This window comes from Stegodyphus dumicola, chromosome 3 (assembly GCF_044657685.1).
Source record: "Stegodyphus dumicola isolate Sdum_Otavi_A_Nest chromosome 3, ASM4465768v1".
NCBI classification, from domain to species: domain Eukaryota; kingdom Metazoa; phylum Arthropoda; class Arachnida; order Araneae; family Eresidae; genus Stegodyphus; species Stegodyphus dumicola.
In genome coordinates, this window is record NC_140770.1 from 112,010,640 (window position 1) to 112,023,747 (window position 13,108).

The window sequence follows — 13,108 nt, forward strand, 5'->3', positions numbered from 1 at the left end:
TGAACCTCATTCTAAATTCAAAAATAAATAAAAAGAAAAACAAAAGACCAAGGGAGAGCGAGTTAAAAAAATATGAAGTTGGTTTTATTATATGGTGGATAGTGTATATAAAGAGAATTAAGTAATTTAATTCTCTTTATATACTGTATTCCAAACCAATTTTATAAATCCTAATTTTCCTACGATATAGAATCTGCAAGTCTGTCAAACTGGTCGATACTCATCCTGAAGGAATTAAAAAACAAGTAATATACCCCCTCCCCGAAAAAAAAAAATTAAGTCAATTCCTACTTAGGTCCACAAAGAAAAGTTTAAAAATACAAAAATAAATAAATAAAAATACAAACATAATTTTTTAAATTAAAAATTAAAAAAAATTTAATATGTGAAAAAGCTGTATTAACATCAAGTGTCATTCACTGCAAGTTTAAAAAATTGTATTTGAACTTGAGTGGATGAATAAAAAGCATTTTATGTACTGAAAATTTGAACAAGATATAGGGAGAGTGTGAGCTAATAGTAGGAATTTAATAATTCCAGATATTCTTTTCGCAAACGAGGCAGTAAAAAAAAAAAAAAAAAAAACTCAAACTCTTTGAACAAGTCGCTCTAAATAAATCTTTCGGACCCATTCTTGCCATTTTTTGCGGTTTTGCCTCTGCTTAATAATTGCACATAATAGTAAAGTTTCAGCTATAAAAAAAATCATCTGATTCGGACAACTTGCCGCAAACATACAGAAGAACAGCGAAGTAATAAGATACAGCTCTGTCGACGCTATATTACAGCGTCACGTAATTTTTGCGCAAAATAATTCTATTGGTTAAACGCACTCTTCGCAAGCGTACTCGTTTGGACGCTTTTACGCTGGTAACGTAAAAGCGCGTTCGTCAGCTACGTTTCGAGCGTACTCGTGTGGACGGGCCTTGAATCATGACTTTTTTCCGCTCGTCTGCAATGAAGAAAAGAAAAGGAAAATAGCTTGCTATAAATTAAGAAGTTCGCCAAGTAAATTATCGAGCTACGTTTTGAGCGTACTCGTGTGGACGGGCCTTGAATCATGACTTTTTTCCGCTCGTCTGCAATGAAGAAAAGAAAAGGAAAATAGCTTGCTATAAATTAAGAAGTTCGCCAAGTAAATTATCCTTGCCAAAAAGTGAAAAAAAAGCTATCTTAAGTTTTTTTTTTTCTGCTGCTCGTATTTCGAAAAATGATCCATATTTCTGAGTACATAAACATCGATATTGCGCGTCACTTCTTTAAGAGAACCACTTTCACAGAAGATCAAAATAATCTAAAGCCATCTTATAGAGATTTCTTTGTATTACCTGCAGTGTTTTTGCAAGGTTATGCTGCGTATTTGTTGTCAAAGAAAACGTGATCAGCGAAACGAATTTGAAAAGAATTCATTACAAAAGCTGGATAAATATGATATTTTTAAATAATTCAATCATCTAGCGTATAAAAAAATCACTATTTTCTATCATTTTCATTCTCCATTTGCCACTGCCCTTCTGCAGTATACACATAATCACAAAATATGAATATAAACTTTTATGTTAATAACTTTGGTATAATAGAAATCTAAGTGGCAAGTTGTTCCATAAGGCCGCCCTGGACGGTACAGTTTTAGCGGAAGCTGACTGCCAATCTAAAACAAAAGGCAGTTCAAAAACGACACAACGTGTTCCATGGCAGATTGTAATTCTGTTATTTTAAATTCTCCATGTAAGCAGTGTTCCTACATCAGTATTTAATTCAAAGTTTGGTTAAGGTAAATATTTATTCTTGCATTATGTACAGGTTAATAATTAATGAATCAGCATATATGATATCTCTAATCAAATGATATGGCTTGGTACGCCATTCCCGTCTACTGTCAGCACCGTGTTTCCCAACGTGGGGCCTACGCCTCACAGAGGGGCAGTGCGACTGTTAAAGAGGGCAATTCGAAAATGGACTCGTGCAGACTTTAAGGGGACAAAGGATTTTCTAAATATGTTTCATGAAGTCAAAATTTTTCGAAATTTCATTTTTTATTCCCCAAAATAAAAGAAAAAGGTAAGTGATGTATACGTAAAAAAGTTTTTAAATTGGGGTGCATTTTAAATATTTTATAAAGAATTCTCGCTGTAGACATGGACATTTAAATGCTTTTAAAGGCATTTAAATAACTGACACATTATGCTTTACAGACGTTTCTCGCACATTTCAGCCAACGAATTTATTTTATTTTTTACTGTAGGAATGGCGACCGGTATATTATTCTTCCCTTGAATGGCAACAGCAGCTGCTTTCAGCTTTATTTGTATTGATCTTATATTTGTTTCTTTTAGCCCTTAGTGAAATGAACTTTGCAAGCAAGAGAAAACGTTCGTCAGTATTCGGAGGCACATTTAAAATTTGGTTTCATACCCGGTCCATAAACGGTCAACTTTTGTCCTTTTATGCCAATAATGCCTGACCAACAAATCAGTGAAACTAGGTCGCTTGAGGCACATTTGAAGGCGAAACATAATGCTGATATTAATTCAGATTTGGATTATTTTCACACTTTAAGGAAAATTTTTGAAAAAAGAGTAATATGAAAGTGTCTATTTACTGCTCATAATGCAACTGTTAATCGTGCTCTTGAGGCTATTTATCAAATTTCATTACTCATCGCTTAATCTGAGAAAAGCTGTACTATAGGGGAGAATTTAATCAAGCCATCAATATCAGCATTTAAAACTGTTCTAGAAAAAGATGACAAAGACGTTAAAGCTATGCCACTAAATAACAATACTGTTTGCAGAAGAAAGATTAAACGAGTGAGGATATTGGAATACAACTTGTCGAAAAGCTGAAAACAAGAAAAGTTTCGGTGCAAATGGATGAACCAACTTTGAGAGACAGTGAGGCCTTACTTGTAACTTGTGTAAGATATATTCATAAATAGGATTTTGCCGAAGAAATGTTCTGTAAATCATTAGAAAGCACCACTACCTCCAAAGATATTTATAGTAAGCTAAAAAATATAGTACATCTTGTACTGCAGATGGTGCTCCTAATATGATAGTTGAAAAATAAAGCACGGAATAAGGAAGAGGGTTGCTTAAAATTGATAAAAGATGAGAATCCAGAAAGGCTTCTTGTGCATTGTGTTATTCGTAGAGAAAACCTGGTAGCTGAAAACAATTCGCCTGTTCTAAATGAAGTACTAAATTTAGTTATAAAGTGTATCAATGCTATTAAAGCTAGGGCCAAATGTGAACGTCTTTTCAAGTTATTTTATGAAGAACAAAATGAAGACTATATGAGACTTGCACTTCACACTGAAGTAAGAAGGCTGTCGAAAGGGAACTGCTTGGAAAGATTTATGGAACTATTTGATACTCTTAGTTATTTTTTAAGCCACAAACCTGAAATGAAAAATCCGTTAACGCATGATAACAAGGCAATTGTGAGTTATTTATCTTTGAAAAATTAAATATATTAAATAAACAACTTCAAGGAGCAAATAAAACTTATGATGCAAAAGGAAGATATTTGGTTTCATTATCTTTGTTGAATTATGTCAGGCATATACTGTTTACCACAAAAAGTTTGAAAAGTCTCATTGGCTTCAAAAATGTAAGGCGACTACCGCTATACTTGTTATTGTCGATAATCTGAAAATTTTATCGGCTGATTTAAAAGATTTTGTAACTTAAAACAAATTGATTTTCCAACTTGGATGATGCAGCCAATGCTAGTGGATTTGGCTGACATTTCAAATATGCAGTAAAAAAAGAACTTGCAGAAATGCAAAATGATCAGTCAATTAAAACTTTATTTAATATAAAAGGAGTGATGACATAGCTTTGTGAGGAAACCAGAATCAGATATCCAAATGCAGCAAAATTTGCAAGAGAACTATTATTACCGTTTCCATCTTCATATTTTACTGAATGCGGATTTAGTGCCATAAATGATTTGCTGCTTTAAAAAAAAAAAAAAAAGGGAAAAAAAAGAAAGAAAGAAAGAAACCGGGAGACTTGAGACTCAAGTTATCTAAATTGGAATCTGACATAAAATTTCTTTGCAGGAAGTATCAGGCGCAAGAAACTCGCTAAATTTAAATAATAAAAATTACTAATACTTAAAATAAAAAAAAACTTTCACTACAATGTGTTTTTTCTTGAATTTCAGTACTCCATGTTTTGAAAGTTCACTTACTGTGTTTGCTCATAAAATTTCGTAGTTATTTCTTCCTAAAAGCTATCATTCAAGTTTCTTTTGTGAAAATTTCAGTTTTTAAATATTAAAAATTATGTATATGCGAAAGGAAGCTTAAAAGTTTTGGTTGGGAAACATTGGTCTAGCATCTATCTGACTTACCTTCTTTTAGGTGGGTGCAGATTTTAGCAGTTCCTTAATTGGTTATTTAGAAAGATTTGAAATCTTTAAAATATGCATGCCACGAGCTGAAAAATATGTTTAATATTCTACCAAAGTGTATGTTGGTTGGACAAATATTAACTCCGCGATTTAAGACAGCATGACGGCGTAGTTTAAAATTGTAACAGTTTATAGCACTTAAGGCAGAAGTATGCATGTTAATTTACTGACATATGCCCATGCAATTGCTGATGACTCAGCACATACAGTCTACGTAGATGTTTATGTCCGCTTTCATAAATGTCGAGAAGTAACATCATTTATTCACTACTTTTAGAAAGGAATTGACACGCCAAGTAAAACTAATTGCTGCAATACTTGTCTTTCATTTAGTTGCAACTAAAGCAGTCTATAGTGTTCAGTTGCTAAAAGCGTTTTTGTTGAAATAAAATATGCAAAAACAAAACATTCAATAAGCAATACGAAATAAAAACAATTTAAAGTTGGTTTTTTGCAGTCGTTGGTTTTGGTTCTAAAAATCTTCGGAGGTATTTTAAAGTCTTAAAGCGCTATGAATTTGTGCAGGATATCCTTCAATATTTGTGATTCAGTATGCTATATGAACTCATATTTGCATCTGATAATTATGTTTTTCTGCTTTAAGGGAAAAAATAATAATCAGAGGGATTTAGTTTTTCTGCTTTAAGGGAAAAAAATAATAAGAGGAATTTTTTTTCCACATTATGCTGTGAAATAATTTGTCAGTTATTTTACTAGTGTTCTCGAATGTAAGCTTTTAAGTACATTTGTTATGCATTTATTAACAATTTTAGTAATATCTCTGATGGGGAATTTTGACATTATCACTATATACATTTTTCGTTATAGTAATTTAAATGTTCAACAAAATGAGTGATTAGTTAAAAATTGTTTTGAACAATATTGAAGTTTGTTGAACAATATTGAAGTTTGTTGAACAATATTGAAGTTATATTATATGCAATCCTGACATTTTGTATGGAAAGTTTAAAGCTCAATCAACGCATTCAGTTGGTTGGTTGGTGTCGTGTCTTTTGATAAGTCAAATGGTTTCATACTTGAAAATTACTGCTTTTGCCAGTTCCACTATCTTTTCACTATACAGGTCTCTCTGGAAAAGAAATTGCTCCAAGCTCTGCAGAGCTGCAAGTATTGCCGGACAGGTGAAGATGTGTTTTAGAGAACGCTCCATTTCGGGGCAATTTCTACAAGTTCTATATGATCTGGTACCATTTTCATAAATTTTCGTTCCTCTAAAATGGCGGGCTCTCAGTCTAGTAATGGTCTTTGTGATTTCTCTGTTTGCATCAATCTCAAATATGTGATGGCCTTTCATAATAGATTTCTGTTTGAGTATATATCTGGCAATGACATTAGCAGCTTCAAAAGTGACGCGAAATGAGTTGTTGAGATTTCTTGCCTTTTAAGCCAGTTCATCGGCTGTCTCGTTTCCATCGATTCCAACATGTGCAACATGGTATCCACTGTATAATGCATGTCTTTCCCATCTGGTTGATTGTTTCTAGATTTTGGTGTATATACTGGGTGAATCTTGAATGTCCTTGCAGTATTGCCTTAGTGTAGCCTTAGAGTCACAGTAAATTACAAGTCCGCTGGCTTTATCATTATCATTTAAGGACTGACTACATTGAGCTCTTTGTGATAAAAATTGAAAGGCTCACAGCCCACATCTAATATCGGACAACTCAGCGCTGGAAGAATTAAACTAGTTTTTTGTGTTGTTTAAATAATAAAAGATGACGTAAAACTTTCGAATCTACAATAATGGAAGAGAATAGTGTACAACGAAATATCGCAGTTTCTCATGCATGTTTTTGTCAAGTGCATTATTTGTAAGTCCACTCAATTAATTAGCAGATCCGTGGTTCGAATCTTGGTGAAGATAAAGTTGATTCTTCGCATTTCTTACTCCAACTACCTAATGGTCTCTACTGATTTGATTTAGAGGATTGGGTCATTTGCCACTTCCCACTCGGAAAATATCGCATGCCTCGGGTAATGAAAATGGTTAGCTGGACAATCTGGGAGTTAAGAGATCCTAGGTTCGAATCCCGATAAGTTCACTGGCTCCGAAAACCTAATAACAAATGTACTAGCAGTTACTGAAAGAAAAAAAAATTCCCATTTTTAATGCCTTTATGTATACATCCTTAATGTTTCAAAAAAACTTATTAGCATACAAATCTGACTTATGCCATGAACAAAAGGTATTCCGTTGTTGCGGAAGACCATGAATCTGTCACGTGAGCAGATTTTAATATTCTCACATGACTTGTGGAAGGTCAGTCGCTTGGCCATTCATCTGGATGAAAGGTCCGTGTTCAAGGAAACGTGAAAGATCTCTTCTTAGCGGCTAGATTAATATTCCGAACTAGCCGAAATCTTTGACTTAATCAGCCTACCTAATTCGACTGCGAATATCCGAAAAAAGAAGAGTTGAGGCGTTTCGTTTAAAATATATTACGAATTGAGATCAAGGGTAGGAAATAAGAACTGCGTGCGATGTTTACCAATTAGTTAATTTTGTGGTCTTTCTTGTCGGTTCTGAGTTATGCCTTTATTGCGTAAACTATTCATTTGATTTGCTGATTTATGAGACTGCATAAATTTGACAAATCAATTAAGCAGTTGTTCAGCAATTCAATGTGAACAGCAGTTGTTCACATGTTTTCAGATGTGGAGTAACTAATGAACTGGGAATCACTTTAGGATGTTTGTGGGTAATTTATGTCGTGAAAGATACGCCCACAGGATTAAGATATATACGGAAAAGATGGCTGAAATGGTGGTTTAGGCTTTCTCTTAATCACTTCAAGGGCTATAAAAGAATTCTAAAAATTGAGAAAGAAATCGCAGTTTCAAGTTTTAAATTTGTGAATATCCTTCTTTATGGAAATGGGAAAGAATCTTTTGAAAATTTATTTATTTATATTTAAAAAAATTGAAAAAAAAAACACTTTAGAAGTAATGTAGACAGGTAAATCTGTCTTTTCGCTATAGTGCCGCCCTGATCGTGTTTAACAGAGTTGGCTGACGTATGGTTAGGCTTGTGTTAGAATCCGAAGAAAGGCTTGGTTGTTTGTTAAGTGAATGGAGCGGTGAAGGACACTTATAATACTGAAGAACCAAAAGTTACCTCGAGAGGCTTGATGATAGAAGAAAAGGGGCGGGGGACTCTGAGGTCCCTCCAAAAGATTCTCTTTGAAACTTGGAATGGAGTTTTGCATATTTATTTTGCCACATGTAAGGTGCTGGAGGTCCATGCCAATTGCAGATGCATTCCCGTGCTTCTGGTTGAGAAACATTTCTGGACTTACACAAGTAAGATAACTTAAACAACAATATTGTAGTAAACGGAACTTATATGCTGTTAAAGCAAATATTATTCTAATAGTAATACAAGATGATGAGTACAGATTTTCTGTATATAATAAAATAAGACAAAGTGACTAATTACTGCGACTTTTTTTCGTGGAATTCATTTATGAGTAATGTTTCAATCTCTTTTAATACGTTTATTTATGAAAGATGCTTCTTATATGATGTCCCTTTATAACTAATCAAATCATCTCTTACGCAAAGAAACTGCATCTTTTTCGTGTTTAAGAGAGTAAGCCAAAATACAACTGTATATGGTAACTTGTGTTATTAATCTGTTTTCTGTGACTATGATTCCAACATTTATGCTTTCAGTGAAGTATCTGGCAGCGAGTAAATTGGTTATTGGCAAATTAACCATTGTAAAAAAGGTGAATAAACGTTTTAGTGTGTTTTTAACATAATAATACTTTTCCGAAGTAATGAAATGATAGTATCTCATAGGAAATACTTAGTTTAGAACTCAAATATAGTACACATCTGTTTATCTGCGATATTGAAATATAGTACGCATCAGCTTATATAAATATTGCTTATGAGAAGTAAATCGCAGTTAAAGTGTAATATGTTTTAATTTTGTTTAAATGTACTTTGAAAGTTAAGTATAAATTTTTAAGTATTTTATTTTTGAAAAATAACTATAAATAAATAAGTCTTCAGACGAAGATATTGAATAAAATTTCAGCATATAATCGCAATAATTCAGATGTATTTTCCAATTTGAATTATTTTAACTTGCTTTAATTTTTACGAAATAAAATTAACTGCTCAGTTTCAATGCAATTCCTAGAGATTTAATTATATTTTATTGTAAAAATTGTTTCTAGAAACATAGTTTGCTTTCTGAAATTCAAATTTGCATCCAATTTTCAGTTAAAATGAGGCAGATATAAAGTCGTCAAATGAATAAAAAAGCAGATCAATATCAAAAGATTTGTGTATGAAAAAGCATTGCAAAGAATAAATGTGTGATACACAGAATTTGAAATACATCTTTTGTACTTTAGTAATAAAGTTAGTGTATTGAGAATACGGCAAAGCACACTAGGGCTATCTGCCTAAGAGGAGGGATGCCTTTCTAAGGGAAACTGGCTCGTATACACGTTACACATGGGGAAAACCACGAAAACGCCCATGCAGCCAGCCCGTTCGCGGGATTCGAACCTCGGACCGAACTACCAGTGTTCAGCGATTTTACCGCTCGGCCGCTGGTTGGCCCTTTAATAATAATGATATTTATTTCTTTGGATGAGCCTGATATAGTAACGCGCCTTCTACTATGCATAATTTTAATATTTTTCTAAAGCGTAATGTTCTAAAGCGGTGTCTCAAATTTAAATTGCAAACGGGCCAAATGCAACCTTTGAAAATAGCTAGCGAACCGCAGTAGTGATAATAATAAAAAGGTGAAAATTAAAGAAAAAGGGTTTCTTTCTTCTCCTCTTTCTAGCCCAAATGGGCTGTTAGTCCCAAAACGGCATTTTGCTTCAAATCACTTTTTAAATCGTTGCTACCAAGTATTATCGCTTTGTAGAATATGTTTAAAGAAAATAAATAATTAAGAATCTGCATGAATGTAAGTTTCTCCCATTGTGTAAAAACAACGGTACCTAGAGTCATCAAATTCTGAATAACATAGTTCTCCACCTTAGCATGGACATCTGGAAGCCCGAATTTGGAATTTGTTTTATTGTCTGTTTCATATTTTATAAAACTTTTTATTAAAAAATGAATGATTTTTTTTATTAAAAACTGAGTGCTTATTGCAGAATGAAGATGACTGGGAAAATATTTGCGTAGTAAGAGGGAAAATATCAATGCCAGAGGAAAGTGGAGAAAAAGATGAGAATGCTTCAGTAATGAAGGGAAGGAAATTAGATTTTTATGAAATAAAATACATTATTGGAGCCACTTTACAGTATAAATTGGAATTGTCAAATATTTCTCAGAATATAAGCGTTATCTTTAAGCCCAATATATATTCCACGGAATGAATTTGACTTTAGGGCCTGCTGTTCTTTAACCAACATAATATGCAGTCAGATAATAAGCTTTGCTTGCAAATATATTCAAAAGATCAGAAACGTTCACAGAAAACGTTTTTCATTTAGAAAAATATTCACTCATCTTTGGTCAAAAACTCAATAAAGCAGTAGTTTATTTTGGATATTTAATTTATAGTTAAATGTTTTAGCATTGCCAGCTTTTAACTTCTTATTTTCCTGAATAACTTGCTTCAGAAGTAAACAAAATTAAACTAATATTAAAGGAGATAACGAATGCAGCTATGATGGCATTATTGCTGAGCCACGATGCCTGTAAATATTTAGTCTAGCTCTTTCGTTAGTTGTCATTCAGCTTCAGAAATTTTAATGAATAAATTTAGAAAATCAGCATGAAATTTCTATGAATAATTCATTTTATCCTGATTAAACGAGTGCGTGTTCGTAACAAGAGCTGAACAGTCGTTATATCAACTTTTAGTTTACTATATAATGAGACGCATATCATTAGTTATGATGCGATTCGTTTTGCTTAAAGTAAAAAAAAAATCTTTCAACAAAAAGATCTTTTCAACTTTTGGCTGAAATGGATTATAGCTAAAACGACTGTCAATTTTTCAGAAAAGTTTATTTTCAGTCAAATATTTATTAAACGAAGTGAATTCATTTAATACTTTTTCACTTGAAATTCAAAATTTGTTATGCAATTGAAATATATTCATAAACTGGATTTAAACATGAATCTTCCGTCCAGACTGTCTCCCTGAGGAAGGAGAAAGGTTTATGAAGGTTTATAATATTAAAATTATTGTTAGATATTTTTTCATAATTATAATAATGCAGTAAGAAGAACACGCCAAAGAGCTAAATATTAAGGTGATAAATAACCAGCAACAAGAATCATTTAACTTTAACGCGATTAAATTGCAGACCTATTGTTTCGAAGGTGAAATCCTTTAGCTACGAAAATAAATCTTGAATCTGACAAAAAAAAAAGGGGGGACTAGTTGTTTTTTTAACATTTATTGTAACTTATTAAAAAATCTTGATTACGAAAACACTATTTTGAAAATTATACTTTTATGTCAGAATATAAATATACTGGGCCTATACAATTGATAAGGTTCATTCAAAGTCTAATTGCGATGACTTCTAAACGAAATGACTGCGCAATTTATTTTAATAATCTAATAATTATGGCTTGTAAGGAAAAGACTTTGTAATCTTAAGTTAGGCTTTATACTTTGCGCATGTTTAATATTAGAAAATTCTTTAGTATAGACATTCAGTTTCTCGGTTCATAAGGTAATGTTGCATTATGTTACCACAACAGGATCAACAAGAATTAAATTGCCAAACTTTCGGCTGAAGATTCTTGCCTTCAAACAATAAAATATATTGCGTGTAATGTAATAGGTAAAATAACTAAAAACAATATATGCGTTTCTTAATAACTATTAGCATTATTTTTACATCTACATAGGTAGTTGATGTAATTAATAATATACCTAATTCTTAAAAATGTTTACAAATATCTATACCATTGGTGCCAATTGCTTGAAAATGTTTTCAGAACCATACATTATTTCTGCACAGAATGATATATTGCATTACTTAGCTACTAATGAAAGATGCGTGCCGTTTAGCAAAAGGATTTTTCTTATCCACTTTTTTTTTTTTTTTTTTTTTGTTGTTGTTGTTGTAATAAGTGACTAGAAAAACCAGTTTATGCAAGTAATATATGTTGTCTAAAATAGAATGTGTGCTTTAATACGAAACTGATGCATCATATTTTTCTTTCTCCGTAGGTCCACTGGCAGGTTTTCTGACACATTATTTCAGTATTCGAAGTATATTAGTTAGTGGTGTATTGGTGTCCGCTGTTGCAATTGCAGCATGTTTTTTCACTCCGTCGTTGATGTACCTCATCATATTCTTTGGACTTTTCAGAGGTAAGGCTGACTAAAAACTCTTCTTTTCCCTTACTGGTGCTAATAATATTCTTAAACATGCTGTTGTAATAATAATCAGTCTTAAATTATTACTGATTAATATTGAGTTATTAATGGATTTTCGCGAAAAAAATTTAAAAATTAACAATACGTTAAAAGACTACTCTTTAAATTTTCATTTTCTGTCTTTGAAGAATGTCTGTCATTTTTTAGAATAGTAAAAAGTATATATAGGGAAAAAATATTTCAAGCGAATTATTGATTTTTTAAAATTGAGTATGAAACAGTTTAAGATTTTAATAGTTATAACTGTAGTGTTTAGCTTTCTTATACTCTTTTCAATTAGAGTTTCTCTCTCTTATTGTTGTGATTCGTAATCATTGATAATTCATTACATTAAGCATTAAATACTTTTTTTACATTATTTAAAAAAAGTTTTTACATTAAAACTTTTTTCATTATTAATACATTAAGTATTTTTACAATCCTATTATTCCGTTACCGACTAGTGGCTAAGTAGTAAGATTGCTGAATATCGGTAATTCCACCCAACTTCAAACTTCGGGTTGGCTGCATGGGATTTTTCGTGCTTGATTACATATCACCCTGCTAAAACGTAAAAAAAAAAAAAAAAAAAAAAAAAAAACCTGCTGAAACGTATCGACGCAAAACTCAATAAGAAACTTCTGTAAGAAGAACATTTCTCAAAAAGTATAGTAGAAGACCAGCCAGAAGTATAGGCAAAACCTTCGTCTGATTGGTTCCTCTCCTACGTGAAACAGAACTGCCAACGTAATTTCCCCCCCAGAATCGTAAAATATTCTGGCTACGTACGTGAAACAGATAAATAAACGAAACTGTTGTCTAAACGTTGCTATTAGAAGCTTTCCATTAAAACTAATGCTGGAAGAAATGCATTTCTCGAAAAAGGATTTAACTGTCTTACGTGTCCGTACATATGACAACTTCATGGTGTGAATACCAGCTAACTTCTCTTAGAAAGATCTTACACGGAAGCATCCCTTCTTTTAAGTGTACTTCACATAATCCAAATAACCCAAACCAATCCATACTGCGACGTCTAAGTGCGTTGTCGAAGAATGTTCAGAGAATTGATGCCTTAACATCAGTGTTATAAAACTATTATTCAAAAATTTGTTACTGCTATTCAAACAACAAGCAGTCATTATAAACTTGAAAATCCCTTTAATAAATTTATAAAAAAAGTAATAAAATGAATTTACAAATTAGCGGTGGATAGGCGTTTTCCTCCATTTTTATATTTTAAAAAAAAGGTTAACACCGAAACCACTTGCCTTAGTAAAAGTAAATATTCTGGTGACCTGAGTTAGATTT

The 13,108-nt window shown here is 32.2% G+C and overlaps 2 protein-coding genes across 2 annotated transcripts in view; one reads left to right on the forward strand and one right to left on the reverse strand.

Annotated features, from left to right (window-relative positions):
* The window catches only part of LOC118187736 (monocarboxylate transporter 12-like), a 184,661-nt gene that overhangs the window by 144,930 nt on the left and 26,623 nt on the right, over positions 1-13,108 (reverse strand). The gene's annotated exons all lie outside the window — the stretch shown is intronic.
* LOC118187735 (monocarboxylate transporter 12-like) overlaps positions 1-13,108 on the forward strand; it is a 78,300-nt gene that overhangs the window by 43,331 nt on the left and 21,861 nt on the right. Inside the window, exon 2 of the mRNA XM_035358011.2 lies at positions 11,609-11,752. Coding sequence (XP_035213902.1) covers positions 11,609-11,752 — 144 coding nt within the window. The remainder of the gene's footprint in view (positions 1-11,608; positions 11,753-13,108) is intronic.